At 38.9% G+C, this 14760-nt stretch overlaps 1 protein-coding gene across 2 annotated transcripts in view; it reads left to right on the forward strand.

The window, feature by feature from the left end:
* SLC38A11 (solute carrier family 38 member 11) overlaps positions 1-14760 on the forward strand; it is a 52769-nt gene that overhangs the window by 23886 nt on the left and 14123 nt on the right. For both annotated transcript variants that reach the window (XM_060015689.1, XM_060015690.1), the window contains 2 exons: positions 12397-12467; positions 13487-13648. In XM_060015689.1, coding sequence (XP_059871672.1) covers positions 12397-12467; positions 13487-13648 — 233 coding nt within the window. The remainder of the gene's footprint in view (positions 1-12396; positions 12468-13486; positions 13649-14760) is intronic.

The raw sequence follows: 14760 nt of genomic DNA on the forward strand, positions 1-14760 counted from the left end.
AATGATCTGAACCTTATGATAAACCTTCATTATGTTGCCATGATTTATTTGAAGTTTTGTAAGACATTTTAAAAGATCCTGCCTCTTCCCAGTATTGCTTTCATTTGGATTTATTTTTCTCAAAAGAATATTCACATATTTTTACAACATCAAATATTACAAATTGCTTTTAATGAAATAGAGCTGCCTCCTACCAAATCCTTTCCTATTTCAGCTGTATCTTTTGGCGTTTACATTTTTACTTCTAGGTAATGTGCTTGTAACTGCTATTTCTGGATTCTTACTGTTGTCATATAGTAGATGAGGATTTAGCTCTTTCAAATTATTTTTCTTCTTCTTCTATATCATAATATGTGAAGACGTAACACAAGTTTCAAAGTTAGTTATATTTCCCTTCTGTTACGTTTTTTCTAGAATCGAGACTTGCTTTTGGTTTTGTTTTAATCATGTTTAGTTGGATGTTCAGTTTAGCTTTAAAAAAAATAAAAAATTTGATTTTTTCAAAGCCGTTTTAGGTTCACAGCAAAGTTGAGAGAGTGGTACAGAGTTTTCCCACAAATGCCCTGCCATTATCAACATCCCCTACTAGAGTGGTACATTGGTGACAGTTGATGAATCTAGGTTAGTCCATCATAATCACCCAAAGTCCATAGTTTACATTAGAGTTCACTCTTGGTATTGTACATTCTGTGGGTTTGGACAAATGTGTAATGACATGTATCCATAACTATATTATCATACAGTGCATTTTCACTGCCCTAAACATCCTATGTGTTTCCTCTATTCATCCCTTCTCCCCCACCCCTAACCACTGGCAACTACTGATCTTTTTACTGTCTCCCCAGTTTTGCCTTTTCCAGAATGAAATACAGTTGAAATCATATAGTATGTAGCCTTTTCAGAATGGCTTCTTGCACTTAGTAATATGCATTTAAGGTTCCTGTCTTTTCGTGGCTTGATAGCTCATCTCTTTTTAGTACTGAGTAATATTCTATCATCTGGATGTACCAGAGTTTACCCATTCACCTTCTGAAGGCCATGTTGGTGGCCTCCGAGTTTTGGTAGTTATGAAGAAAGCTGCTATAAACATCGGTGTGGCAGGTTTTTGTGTGGATCATATGTTTTCAGATTCTTTGGGTAAACACCAAGCAATGTGATTGCTGGATCCTATGATAAGAGTATGTTTAGTTTTATAAGAAACCATCAAACTGTCTTCCAAAGTAGCTGTACCAATTTGCATTTCCACTAGCAAAGAATGAGGGTTCGTATTGCTCTACATCCTCACCAACATTTGGAGTTGTCAGTGTTCTAGATTTTGGCCAGTCTAATGGCTGTACTTTTTTTTTTCTTTCTTTCAAGATGTATAGTGGTATCTCAGTGTTGTTTTAATTTGAACTTCCCTGGTGACATATGGTTGGGAGCATCTTTTCATATGCCTGTTTGCTCTCAGGATCTGTTCTTTGGTGAGGGGTCTATTAGGGGGTCAGTGGATCTTTGGCCATTTTTAAATTGAGTTGTGTGTGTTCTTATTGTTGAGTCTGAAGTGTTCTTTGTATATTTTGGAGATAATGAGTCCTTTGTGAAATGTGTCTTTTAAAAATATTTTCTCCTAGTTTAGCTTTTGACTTTGATTATTTTTGTTACTCCTTTTCCAAATGCTCGAACATATAAGATAATCTACCAATCTTGTTATTTTTCCTAGAGAGGAGTCTCAGAGCCTTCGTCCTCTTGCTCCTTTCTAGATAGAGTGATTTCTCAGTTTGCTGCCCCATTGTCTTTCTAGGACTTCCTTTCACCTCTTTTTTTGTGTTAGACACCCTACTTCCAGTTTCTCACATCTTTCTTTTTTTCTTTGTTTTCTCCTTTTGCTGGAGCATCCTGAGTAGCTTTCTGGTGTGTCTGAGTCCTTTATACACGGGGGTTTAGCAAAGTGAGTTAGCTCTTTCACATCTTTAGCTCCCTCTATGTCATTGTAACTTAACACCAAGAATAACCCTTAATCTATGTGCATGTGTGTATAGATAGAATCTTAAAAATGTAAAAGGATAATTTTATACTTTTTTTCCTTTCAAGTCTAAGATGTAATCCAAGTGGTGATTAAATAATCAGGCAATTTGCCTCTCTGTCCATTTTAGATGTCCAGTATCTTAAGGTTTAATGAGTGCCCTCTTTTATTCAAACATTGAATTTATTCATTTTGAATTTATTCAAACAAAGATTCCATTGGTGGTAGTCTCCACACCACTGTAGCAAAATTTATATCAGCACAGAGAAGCTACAGCTTAGCTGGGGAACTGATAGCTGGGCTAAGCTGTACCCTGGAGGGGGGTTGAGCAGCTCCACGTGCCCTGAGATTACCCAAGGGGTTTTCTGCAGCTGGAAGCTGCACTAATTTGGCAGACCCAGTTGTGCAGAAAACTGTATGGGGTATGGTGGGTGGGATGGAATACCGAACATTTATCTGTCAATATCTAAAGCATAAATGAATTTTTTCATCTTTTTCACCATAATCAAAACCAAATGGCTGCCCGTTTGGTTGCATTTGTACCATCTGTTATAAAGATTAAACGTTTGCTTATTTAAAATAAGATAGCTAGGGCTTCCCTGGTGGCGCAGTGGTTGAGAGTCCGCCTGCCGATGCAGGGGACACGGGTTCGTGCCCCGGCCTGGGAAGATCCCACATGCTCTTCTCACATGCCGCGGAGCAGCTAGGCCAGTGACCCATGGCCGCTGAGCCTGCGCGTCCAGAGCCTGTGGTCTGCAACGGGAGAGGCCACAACAGTGAGAGGCCCGCGTACCGCAAAAAATAAAAAATAAATTAAAAAAAAAAAAAGATAGCTTGCCTTTCTCAAGGTCCCTTCATTCTCTAAAAGAATATGAATACCATGATGAAGATTGCATTTCACGAACTTGCAGGTCCTTACACCCAGACTGAGACATGTATTGTTACTTTAGTGATAACATGAGGAAAGGGAAAAGGAGCAGAAGAAGGCCCATCTAACACTGATTGTCCACTATATACCACACTGTCTCATTCATTTTCTCATAACCTTTGTGTCAGATATACAAAATACAATTAATATCGTCTCTGTTCTACAGCAGAAAACACTAAGACCAGTGTCATTAAGTAGTCTGCCCAAAGTCACCCTGCTAGTATATCATAAAGTTAAAATTTAAATCCTGCAGCGCCAGATGGAGGTACACGCGGTCACTGTGCGCGAGTGGCTGTCCCCCTGGACGCAGGGGGACCCTGCCAACCCCTCCCTCCCGGCAGATCACGCCAACCCCAGAGGAGACACGGAGCGACACAGTCAGAGCAGGGCCATGAGAGAGGGCTTTGGCATGGTGACCGCCAAGCATCCCCTCCCCAAGGGTTTGTAACTGCCCAGAGGAATGTTCTCTTCTCCATGTTATTTATTTTGACTGTGTGCTCTATATTTGTCTCAGAGATGAAAGTTAAGTTTTGCGTTTACCGTTACAAGGAGTAAAATAACAAAACGAGAGTCGAGAATTGATAATAGTCATTTGCAGATCACAACCAGCTTTTCCCACGAAGGGACCAAATCTTAAAAGCCTAATTTAGGTCTCAGTGAGACATTTTTGAATGTGTCTGAAGGGTTATTTGCAGAAGGAGGTATCTTAGGCATGACCATAGATGCTGCTCTCGGACAGTCGCTGGTGGAGACATTGCACAGCTAGGTCTGGTTTCTCACTTTCCTGTCTGATTCAGAAAGAGCTTTACTTCCCTGCAGGAGTGAGACTTCATTTGCACCTTTGGTTTTTATTTTATTTTATTTTGTTTTCAATAGCCATCTCTCCGTAGAATGTGTATATAAATATCGGAAATCATAATCTGATCTTTAAAGTTTATCTCATATTATTTAAGAATGACCCGAATTTTTTTATTAATTGCCTTTTGAAAATCTGCAGTTAGGAAGTAATGTACATGTAGGATTTAGGAATGTCAGTCAGAAAATTATGTTTTGAGAAATGTAATTATTTTATTTGCCTTCTAAAGCCAAATATTCTTAGGCAGAAGTTCTTCGTTATTTTAGTTTCACTTTCTTTTGAGGGTCTTTCCTTGTCATGAGTGCACAACGCCCACCTGTTTGACCCGTGGCCCTGCATGGCCTCACTCACCTTAGCCAGCCCCCGGGCAGGCCTGATGGCCACCAGGACGCCCACACAGACACCACGGTCAGCACATGCTGACCTGATGCGGGAGGCGTGGGGCGAGGCCAGAAGAGAGGAGGGGAGGAGAAGCGAGGAGGAGGGGCAGGGCCAGGGCTCCCGCAGGCTCCAAACCAGGGAGCAGGGCTCCCTGAGGCCTCACGCTTCTTTGCCCTTGTGTGGCAATGTCCACCAGCGCCTGTGTGGACATCAAGAGATATGCTGGCCTCCGGGTGGTGACAGCCTAAAGAAGGGTGAGAAGGCCCTTGACCCTCTCATCTGGAGAGCAGCGAAAGGGGCAGGTCAGCATGAGAGGGTCTTCCGAGGCTTATTTGAAATCAGACACCCCAGGTGTGTGAGGTCCCACCTAGAGTGACTGTGAGACTCGAGGTTTGTAAACTTGCCCCTAGTTTGCTAAGATGATCTAAAATAATGTTTACTGTTCCAAGTTAGAGAAGAGAGAGAGAGAGAACGGGTCTGTGCGGCCCCCTGTGCAGGTCGGCTGGTCTGAAGATGAAGTCTGCCGTGTTACTGATCAGGCCAGACACGCTCGTGTCACCGCATCACCTGGGTCTCTCTTGTGCAGAAAACAGCACAGTGTTTTTAATCTGCTTGTGTTCCCTCACAGTATGCTGTTAGAAGGTTAATTGATAAGATTAAAGTAGGCTTAATCACAAAGATGTTTAGTGTTTAAAAAAATTCCCCAGCAAGTATTGGAACTTCTAAAATACGTATATCATTTGTACAGGGTTAATCTTGGAAATTATACTTGAAAACTTTATTCTACTCTTCATTTTAAGTTGGAAATTGTTTTTGACAAATTGTTTTGTACCATTGGAAAAGAAAAATGGTAATTTATGTTCTTAAAAAAAAAATTTTTAATCCAAATCCGCCTGACCCCAAAGCTCATTAACTTTTTCCATTTCAGCTCTCTGTATTCCATATGTTTTTCCTTAGTCGAGAGAAAGTTCCTTCACAGTGGAAATTAAGTTCATTATTGTTCTAGTTGTCCCTTATTGATAATATTAATCACAGTTTTATCTATAGCCAGCAAATAATCACATTAAATGAAAGAAGCAGGTAGGAGCCAGATGGGGATAAAGAGCTGGTTTATGCATTACTAGGTAACATTAACAGTTGCTGAAGAGATGCTATCGACCGCAGTGGACTAACTTCAAAACTGTTGGCTTCCATTGCAAACTCTAGACACACACCAGTAAATGTGGTTGGTTTCAGTTCTCAGGGAAATGAACTTTGACGGTGCCAACAGAAGAATCTAAAACAAAAAGAAACCAGAGAGTAGTTCTTATTTTGGGGTTTCTTCAGAAGAAAATTAGCCTCTCTTTTTACAAAAGAAATACTCCTGAAGAGTTGTATGTTAATATGTTTGATTTTGAAAAATCATTTGAAAACCATTTCCTGTTACAGGTTACTTATTGTGAATTATTCTTTAAAATTAAAAAAAAAGGAAAGTGCTCATCCTATAATTTAATCACTTTGTAATAACAGATTAGTCTTTACTTGGTTCATATTTAATAATATTTCAATATGACTACTATGTACTCTGTTTTCCCCCATGTCTGTATTCATAATGACAATTTTGATTTGTTTCTCCCAGTTTGTTATTTTTTTTGCTTTCTTCATCTTCTTTTTCTTTTCTTCTTCTTGTTTTTTTCTTTCTCAAATTCTCTAGTAGCCATGGTTCTTTATAAGTTAACAAAGTATTCTTCTTGTCTACTGTTACACTCATCTCCTCCATTCTTCTTCTTGCCTCTCAGGAAGTTCAGTTGGTAAATAGTAGCTGAAACTTACCGCATAAGCTACACTGCAGGAAAAATAAATCCTCTTTAAGTAATTTCTTTAACTCTTCTAGACCATTAGAAGCTAATTAGGTTTTCTGCAACAAAAGTTACCTATACCACTCCTTTTAGATCTATGTTGTCCAACACAGTAGCAACCAGCCACATGTGACTATTTTTTTTATTTTATGATTTTTTATTGAAGTATAGTTAATTGACAATGTTGTGTTAGTTGCAAATGTTAATTTACAGTGTTGTTTACAGCAAAGTGATTCAGTTATACATGTAAATGTATATATATAAATATATATGTAGGCTCTTTCGGATTCTTTTCCATTATAGGTTATTATAAGATATTGAGTATATTTCCCTGTGCTATACAGTAGGTCGTTGTTGTTTGCCTATTGTATATATAGTAGTGTGTATATATGTTAATCCCAAACTCCTAATTTATCTCCCCCTACATGTGACTATTTAAATTAGATAAAATTAAATGGAATTAAAAATTAATTAACTCTAGCCATAGTATTAAATGCTCAGTAGCCACATGTGCATAGTGGTCACCATATTGCACAGCACAGATGTAGAACATTTCCATCAGCACAGAAAGCAATTGTAGAGGAGCAAAATTCGCCATGCCAAAAGGTGTCTCTTTGGCAGGTGGATTATTTCGAGCTGAAAACAAGACCCAAAAGACTCAGGAAGTACCTTTGACCTTCTTCCTCACTACCTAAAAGAATTCAGATAGAGGGACGTTCCTGGAATAGAGCAATCACCAGAGATACCTGCAAAGAATATGTGCTAAGTGTGGTGGAGAAACTTGGCAAGGGCTAGAGATCAGGGTCTGCTAAATGTCCCATGTCTCCACATGGCCCAGCAGACATTTCTTTACCAAACATTTACTTTTCCACCTTCATGTGAATTGCCTTCCTCCCCTTCGAAGTCCCAAACCACTACCCCCAACATCCTTGTTTGCCTTTAGCTAAAGATGGTATTTAATGTGAGGGCTTTGGCCATTTTGGCGAGTTACTCAGTTCCCTTGAGTCTCTCCCATGTATACCTGTCATTAAACTTCTGTTTGATTTTCTCCTGTTAACCTGTCTCATGTCAATTTAACTCTTAGAGCAGCTAGAAGAACCTAGAATAGCGGAAAATGTCTTCCTCCCCAACACACTATTGTATGCTGCTATTCTATATTATCATACAGAATAAAAAATATTTGACCTCTTTGTTTTGTCTTTTTCTCTGCAGCATTTCCAGTGGCCATAACACTGATTGCCACATTGGTAGTGTTCAGCAAATATTTGTTGAAAATTGAATGATTTGAATGACTTTCCAGTAGGAAGAATGTAATTTCAGTTATAGACTATTTATGGAAATTTAAGCTTAAAAATTAAGTTCAAATCCAAAAAGGTTTCATGTAGAAAATATTGTATAATTATATAAAGTTCAGAAAGTTTTAAATTGGGCTAAATCTTTTTGAAATAATTTTCTATATTTGGTTCCAGTCTTTATCAACAATAGACTATCATATTTAAAAGTCAATGTACTTCTCTTTCCATAGCAATAACTATAATTCTTAAGTTGGATTCATTTTTCTTTTCCCAGACATAACTATTATTCCTAAGTTGGTTTGAATCATTCCTGTTCATGCTTCTATACTTATACTATGCATTTACGTATTAGTATTGATTAGTATGTTTGTAAAATATTCATAAATAATCACTATGGTAAAAAAAATGTACATTCTCTAATATAACTCACTATGTTTCCCTCAATATTGTATTCAGTATATTTCCATTTTGATAAAATTAGCACTGGGTGACTCTTTTTAATTGCTGTACAGCATACAATCTGATGGTTTAGAAATTTAGAAATGTAATTGTTTGCTTATAAGCTTTGAGTACCTTAAACTTTACTAGATATTGCCAAGATCTTCTCCAAACTGTTTTATAGTTTACAGTTCCCTCCATAATAATTGTATCTTGTCCTAGCAACTTCTCAACATTGCTATTATTGAATTAGGTTTAAAATTTTTTTTTAATGTATTTCATTTGAGTTTTTCTAATTATGAAGGAGGGTGAGCAACATACAGCATATTTGTTGGCCATTCTCATTTCCTTTTCTGTCAATTACCTGTTGTCTATTGTTCATTGGAATATCTTTTTATTATGATATGCAGTAGCATTTAATATACACTGGATAATAACCCTTTCTTGGTTATATACAAGACACATTTCATCTCCCAATTTTTAGCTTTTCTTTATTTTTTAACTTTGAATATGGATTAATTTATTATACATTTTATATTAATATTTACCTTCCATTGATTTTATCAGGTTTATCAATTTTTACCTTTATGGGTTTTGCCTTTATAGGTTTTGTTTTGTTTTGTTTTTGCGGTTCGTGGGCCTCTCACGGTTGTGGCCTCTCCCGTTGCGGAGCACAGGCTCTGGACGTGCAGGCTCAGCGGCCATGGCTCACAGGCCCAGCCGCTCCATGGCATGTGGGATCTTCCCGGACCGGGGCACGAACCCGTGTCCCCTGCATCGGCAGGCGGACTCTCAACCACTGAGCCACCAGGGAAGCCTGCCTTTATAGGTTTAAAACAATCTCTCCTCCATCGATATTATGTTTTATTCTTTGAAATTTAATATTAATTTGGAGAGAATTGACATCTACATGATATTGAGTCTTCCCATTCATAAATATGGATATGCTGTATCTCTCCATTTGTTTGTCTTTCAATAAAATTATGTCATGACATTAATATTATGCATATCTTTAAAAATAGTGTTTTTGTTGTCGCTGCCACTTAAAAAACATTTTAACTGGTTCTTTTTTGTATACATCAACCCTATTAATTTTTGTGTATTAAGCTTGTATCCAGTGAAGTTGCTGAATGCTCTTATTAATCCCAATAGCTTGTCAGTAGATTCCCCTGAATTTTCTGTGTACATAATTATATTGTGTCCAAATAATTTATCACTTTCCAATGATTACATATCTTATCACTATCTTATTTTATTGCATTAGCTAAGAGTTCCAATAGTATATTCTGAAAGCTGTGATAGTGAACATCCTCATCTAGTTTCTGCCTTTAATTGTAATATTTCTAATTTTTCACTTTTAAGTATGTCACTTGCTATAGGTTTTGGTATATATTCCTTATTAGGTTAAGGAAGTTCTATTTTAATAATAGCGTGCTTAGCATGCTTGTCAAAATAAATACTGGATTGTATGCTTTCCTACCTATTTTGAAATGGTCAGTCATAAGCTTTTTTCTCCATTAATCTGTTAATGTGATGACTTATACTAAAAGATTTTTCTATTACTGAACTACTCTTGCACTTATTGGAAAAAACTCTTCTTAGACATGATTTTTTTCTTAAACATTGCTTGCTTGCATTTGATAATATTTCATTTTCTATTTCAGCATCTATATTCTAAAGTCAGAGCGGTCTGTAACTTCATTTTCTCATCCACACTGAGTATCAATGTTTCATAAAGTATACCAAGAAACTTTCTCTTTTCTTTTTTCTGTGGAACCATTTTTCTGGAACTCAATCCCAGGCTAATTTATAAAAGGTTGGAAAACCATATTCAGTGTCTCTTTCCTTTATCTAGATTTGGACACACATTTTTTTCCTATCTGTAACATGTTTTTGGTATTTTCCATCTTATAAAATCAGCATCATTAAGCTGAACACAGAAAATCCAAAATCATCATAGGTACTATTTCACACTCCATCTTATCTAGGAATATCAAGGAACCATATGGACCAGGAAAAACCTTTTAAACTTAAATGAAACAAGAAAAATAAAAATAAAACTCCTACCTTTTCATTACTAATATAAGAGTTAAAAAGTAGGGCACCACCACAATCTGTACTGAAAGGAAAAATGAATATTATTCACCTGGGAATACCCTACCAGGGAAAGTAGATCATTTAAAACATATTAGAAAGTTAAAAATCTTCAAGCTTCTACAATTGTTAGTGCTGCCTTTTCTCAAAAAAATGTTTAAGGACTGTGGACAAAATTTGTATTTTTCCACATTAACATTGGAATTTGACAAGTATGCTGCTGTCGGTAATGGTCACTGCAATGAGTAGTGGAAGCAGCAGGTGGCAGCAGCTCCCACTCAACAAACTATGGGTTTCTGAGCAAGCACTGTAACAGCAGGAGGCCTCCCTTGCTTGCTCCTTAGTTCTTTTGTGTCTGTAATGCTCATTTCAAATATGGAAAGAAGTAATATAATGCATAAATCCCACTAACTTTGACAAAACAGATGAGACATTTTTGTGTCTACATTGAGAATGAATAACAAACTTAGGAAATAGATGGATTTATACCTAGTACCTTTATGTTTTCTAGGACCCTTCTTCCCTGTCCCCCTCTTCTATCTTATGCCTTTTTTGGATCTCACTGAAGCCTTTCCTTTTCAGGGAAGCTGGCCATACTTTTGGACATTTGCTACCTCCTATTAAATGAAACTGTATAATAATAACAATGTTAATACATAAGCTGATAATACTAGTGACCATTTATTGAATACTTACTGTATGCTAGGCTCTCCTCCAAATTTTTTTTTTTTTGTTTTGCGGTACGCGGGCCTCTCACTGCTGTGGCCTCTCCCATTGCGGAGCACAGGCTCTGGACGCGCAGGCTCAGCGGCCATGGCTCACGGGCCCAGCCGCTCCGCGGCATGTGGGTTCTTCCCGGACCGGAGCACGAACCCGTGTTCCCTGCATCGGCAGGCGGACTCTCAACCACTGCGCCACCAGGGAAGCCCTCTTCCAAAGTTTTACATATTTTTCTTATTTAATTTACACAATAACTCAGTGAATTTGGTACTATTATTATTATCCTCATTTTATAGATATCAAAACTGAAGCACAGAAAGGTTAAGTACTTTGCCTAAGATACATAGCTAATAAGTGGATGGGGCCAGATCACACAGGCTGTCTGATCTTGGAGCCTGTGCTCTTCACTGCTACTCAGGGATTTGTTAAACAGGGAGACCAATCCCTGCCTATAGACAGGTTGGCAAATATTTTAATTCCACTAAGAAAGAGACTTATTCAAGCTATTTAAAGTACATATATTTCTAAAACCTCTTTGAGAAGTGTATATACAGGTGGGAATTTGAGGCGACTGGCAGTTCAGTAAGGAAGAGACAGACCAAAGAGACAGATCTCAACTTCTTTACTTACTGTTTGTGGAAGCTTGACCAGATATGTCACCACCCAGAGCTTGACTTTCCTAGTACATTAAATGGTGATAATAATACTTAGGTGTTATTGTGAAGATTGAGATAGCATAGGATAGTTCCTAGAACATAGTTAAGTACCTTTTCAATTAATATTAGTTCAAGTCTACCTTTCTCAATAAACTGTAGCGCCAACTGTGAATTTCCCTTGGGTAGGATGAACCTGGAAGAGTTAAAGGGAAATAGAGGGCAGCATTGAGGGCTTCCCTGGTGGCGCAGTGGTTGAGAGTCCGCCTGCCGATGCAGGGGACACGGGTTCTTGCCCCGGTCTGTGAAGACCCCATGTGCCGCGGAGCGGCTAGGCCCGTGAGCAATGGCCGCTGAGCCTGCGCGTCCAGAGCCTGTGCTCCGCAATGGGAGAGGCCACAACAGTGAGAGTCCGCATGCCGCAAAAAAAAAAAAAAAAAAAAAGGCAGCATTGATTAACTGAGGAAGAACTTTGCATTATTAATGTTTGAATCTCCCTCAAGAAGTATCTCAAATGATGAGTGCATAACAAATGTTTGTTGTTAAATTGATAAGTAGATAAAGTCACAGAGTTAAGTGGTCAATTCTAAATATGCAAAACTAGAGTCTCTCCAAGTCATGGGCATGCATTTTCAAGGACTGAGGTTAACAGTAACATTGGTATTCCCAGGAAATTTATTTACAATTTAAAAAGATGGGGATTTCCCCGGCTGTCCAGGGGTTTAGACTCTGCGCTTCCAATGCAGGGGGCACGGGTTCAATCCCTGGTCGGGGAATTAAGATCCCACATGCCGGGCAGCACAGCCAAAAAAAAAAAAAAAAAAAATTAGGGCTTCCCTGGTGGCGCAGTGGTTGAGAGTCCGCCTGCCGATGCAGGGGACGCGGGTTCATGCCCTTGTCCGGGAAGATCCCACATGCCGCGGAGCGACTGGGCTCCTGAGCCATGGCCGCTGAGCCTGCGCGTCCGGAGCCTGTGCTCCACAACGGGAGAGGCCACAACAGTGAGAGGCCCGCGTACTGCAAAAAAAAAAAAAAAAAAAAAAAAAAAAAAAAAGATGAATGGGAGCCCCTTATTAATTTCTGACTTAAAGATGTTCAATTTATAGTGTGACATCATTTCTTGTTTTCTTTTATGCTTATGCTTGCATTTATTTAATCATTCATCAAATTAACTGATTTCTCTTCTAGACCAAAAACAGAAGATGCCTGGATATTTGCAAAGCCCAATGCTATTCAGGCTGTTGGTGTAATGTCGTTTGGTGAGTAGATGGTTTCCAAGGCCCTTTCTGAATATGGAGTCTTCTGTACTAGGAAAAAGTGCTGTGGGGCTTCCCTGGTGGCACAGTGGTTAAGAATCCGCCTGCCAATGCAAGGGACACGGGTTCGAGCCCTGGCCTGGGAAGATCCCACATGCTGCGGAGCAACTAAGCCCGCGTGCTACAACTACTGAGCCTGAGCTCTAGAGCCCACAAGCCACAACTACTGAGCCCACGTGCCACAACTACTGAAGCCTGCGTGCCTAGAGCCCATGCTCCACAATGAGAAGCCACGACAATGAGAAGCCCGCACACCGCAACGAAGAGTAGCCCCCACTCACCACAAGTAAAGAAAGCTTGTGCACAGCAACAAAGACCCAACACAGCCAAGAATAAATAAGTAAATTTATTTTTTTTAAAAAAAGGTGCTGTGTGTCTGGAGAGCAGACGTCCTAAGTTTTAGACTTCCCATTAGCAGCGTATGATCCAGTTTGTGCCAACATAAAATTAGGCTGAAACTTTTCTCACTCATCACCAGAATGTGCTTCAATTTGGACAAGTCTCTTCCTCATGCAGAAAACTCATTTAAGTCTTCTTATTTCTTAACTTGAAAATCTAGCAAGTGTTATGGACTTCTTCAAAACCTTGCACACAAAGTATTGTGAATTGGCCATCTAAAGTTACTCTGTTATATCCCAGATGGGAAAGGAAGCCCTGGACTGAAAATATGGTGTTGTTTAGATTTCCTTTAAGATTGGAAAGGCCACTGGGAAATGGGAGAGAAAGTTGGCTAGGCCTGGTATATATCAAGAGTGACATGAGGAGAATATAAGCCTAATGTGAATGAAATTTCTCATTCCTACAGCTGTTAGAAAGATTATTTCTGACATATTTAGTAAATTAGTATATCTGAACTTCAGTTCATTAGTATTTCAAAGTAGCGTACATCTCTGAATTTTCTGAAGGAAAGGGAGAACTATGGTGCTTGCTTTAATAATGCTTTTTTTTCCCTTGTATTGCAGCATTTATTTGCCACCATAACTGCTTCTTAGTTTATGGTTCTTTGGAAGAACCCACAGTAGCTAAGTGGTCTCACATCATCCATGTGTCCACCTTGATTTCTGTATTTATCAGTATTCTCTTTGCTACATGCGGATACTTGACATTTACTGGCTACACCCAAGGTAAAATGAAAAATTCAGTATTAGCATATTTTGGTGTTCATATGGAGTGGTGCTATCACTTCTCATTTTAAGTACAATTATACCCAATGTTCTACTTCAGAGTAGAACCCATTCTCTCCCCTACCTTCCTGCCTCTCCTAATTTTCCTGATTTTCTCCTTTTTAAACTGCTAAGCTTCTTCTGTAGTCCATTCTCCCTCCTTCCACGGTATCACTTCAAAGCACATGAATTCCAGCTTCCCTCTCTACTAGTCCACTGCAGTTTCACTTTCGAGGACACCAATATCCTCCCACTCTTCAAAGCTAACAGTCTTCTTGGTTCTGATTTTCATGGACCTCTCTGAGTCACTTAACAGTTCTGTACATTCTTTCTTTCCTCCTGCAGAGAAAAGAGCACTACCATACCATCATTCACTCCCTTAATATTTTTTTCTTTCTGAGTGATTCATCTTTACTTTCTCCTACCTCCTCTCCCTCTCTCCCCACAAAACCCCATTAACTGGCTCAAGCAAGTTGGCTTTTTTTCTCTCAACAAATTCTTGGAGATTTTCATTGTTTTAACTCTAGTCCAGAACTTTCTTTTCATCTCCAGCCTCTTGCCTGCAGGACATTTCTACTTAGTTGTTTCACTCTTGCCGTAAACACAAAATACATCTTTCCCACAAAACCAGGCCTTTCCCTCCTCACCCCAACTCTCATCCCAGGACCCCACACTGAATTCACTTCTCTTTTCTTCTGTTCATCCAGGCCCAACAACGGAATGGTCATCTCTTCTACATCCTTGACCCTTACATTCACTCATCTCTGTAGTGTGAGAGTTAGGGTATTCTGACAGCCTGCTAAATACTATGATTCATGCATTTCACAGCTTTTGCAGGTTTGTTATCTCATTTGACCTTCAGACAACCCTAAGAAGGTAAGTGGAATAACTAGTTTTACCCCCTGCCTAGAACACAAAGAGGCGGAGTAACTTGCCCAAGCTGGCTGCTGACAAAGTAGAAAACACATCTCCTAACTTTCAGTCCCATTTTCTTTCCATTCCATCTTGTCATCTACCCCATTTTGGATACATATGGCCCATTAAAAACTGTCTCTTAGCCTCTAGTTCTGCTT

Source organism: Delphinus delphis, chromosome 7 (assembly GCF_949987515.2).
Source record: "Delphinus delphis chromosome 7, mDelDel1.2, whole genome shotgun sequence".
In the NCBI taxonomy this organism is placed as follows: Eukaryota; Metazoa; Chordata; class Mammalia; order Artiodactyla; family Delphinidae; genus Delphinus; species Delphinus delphis.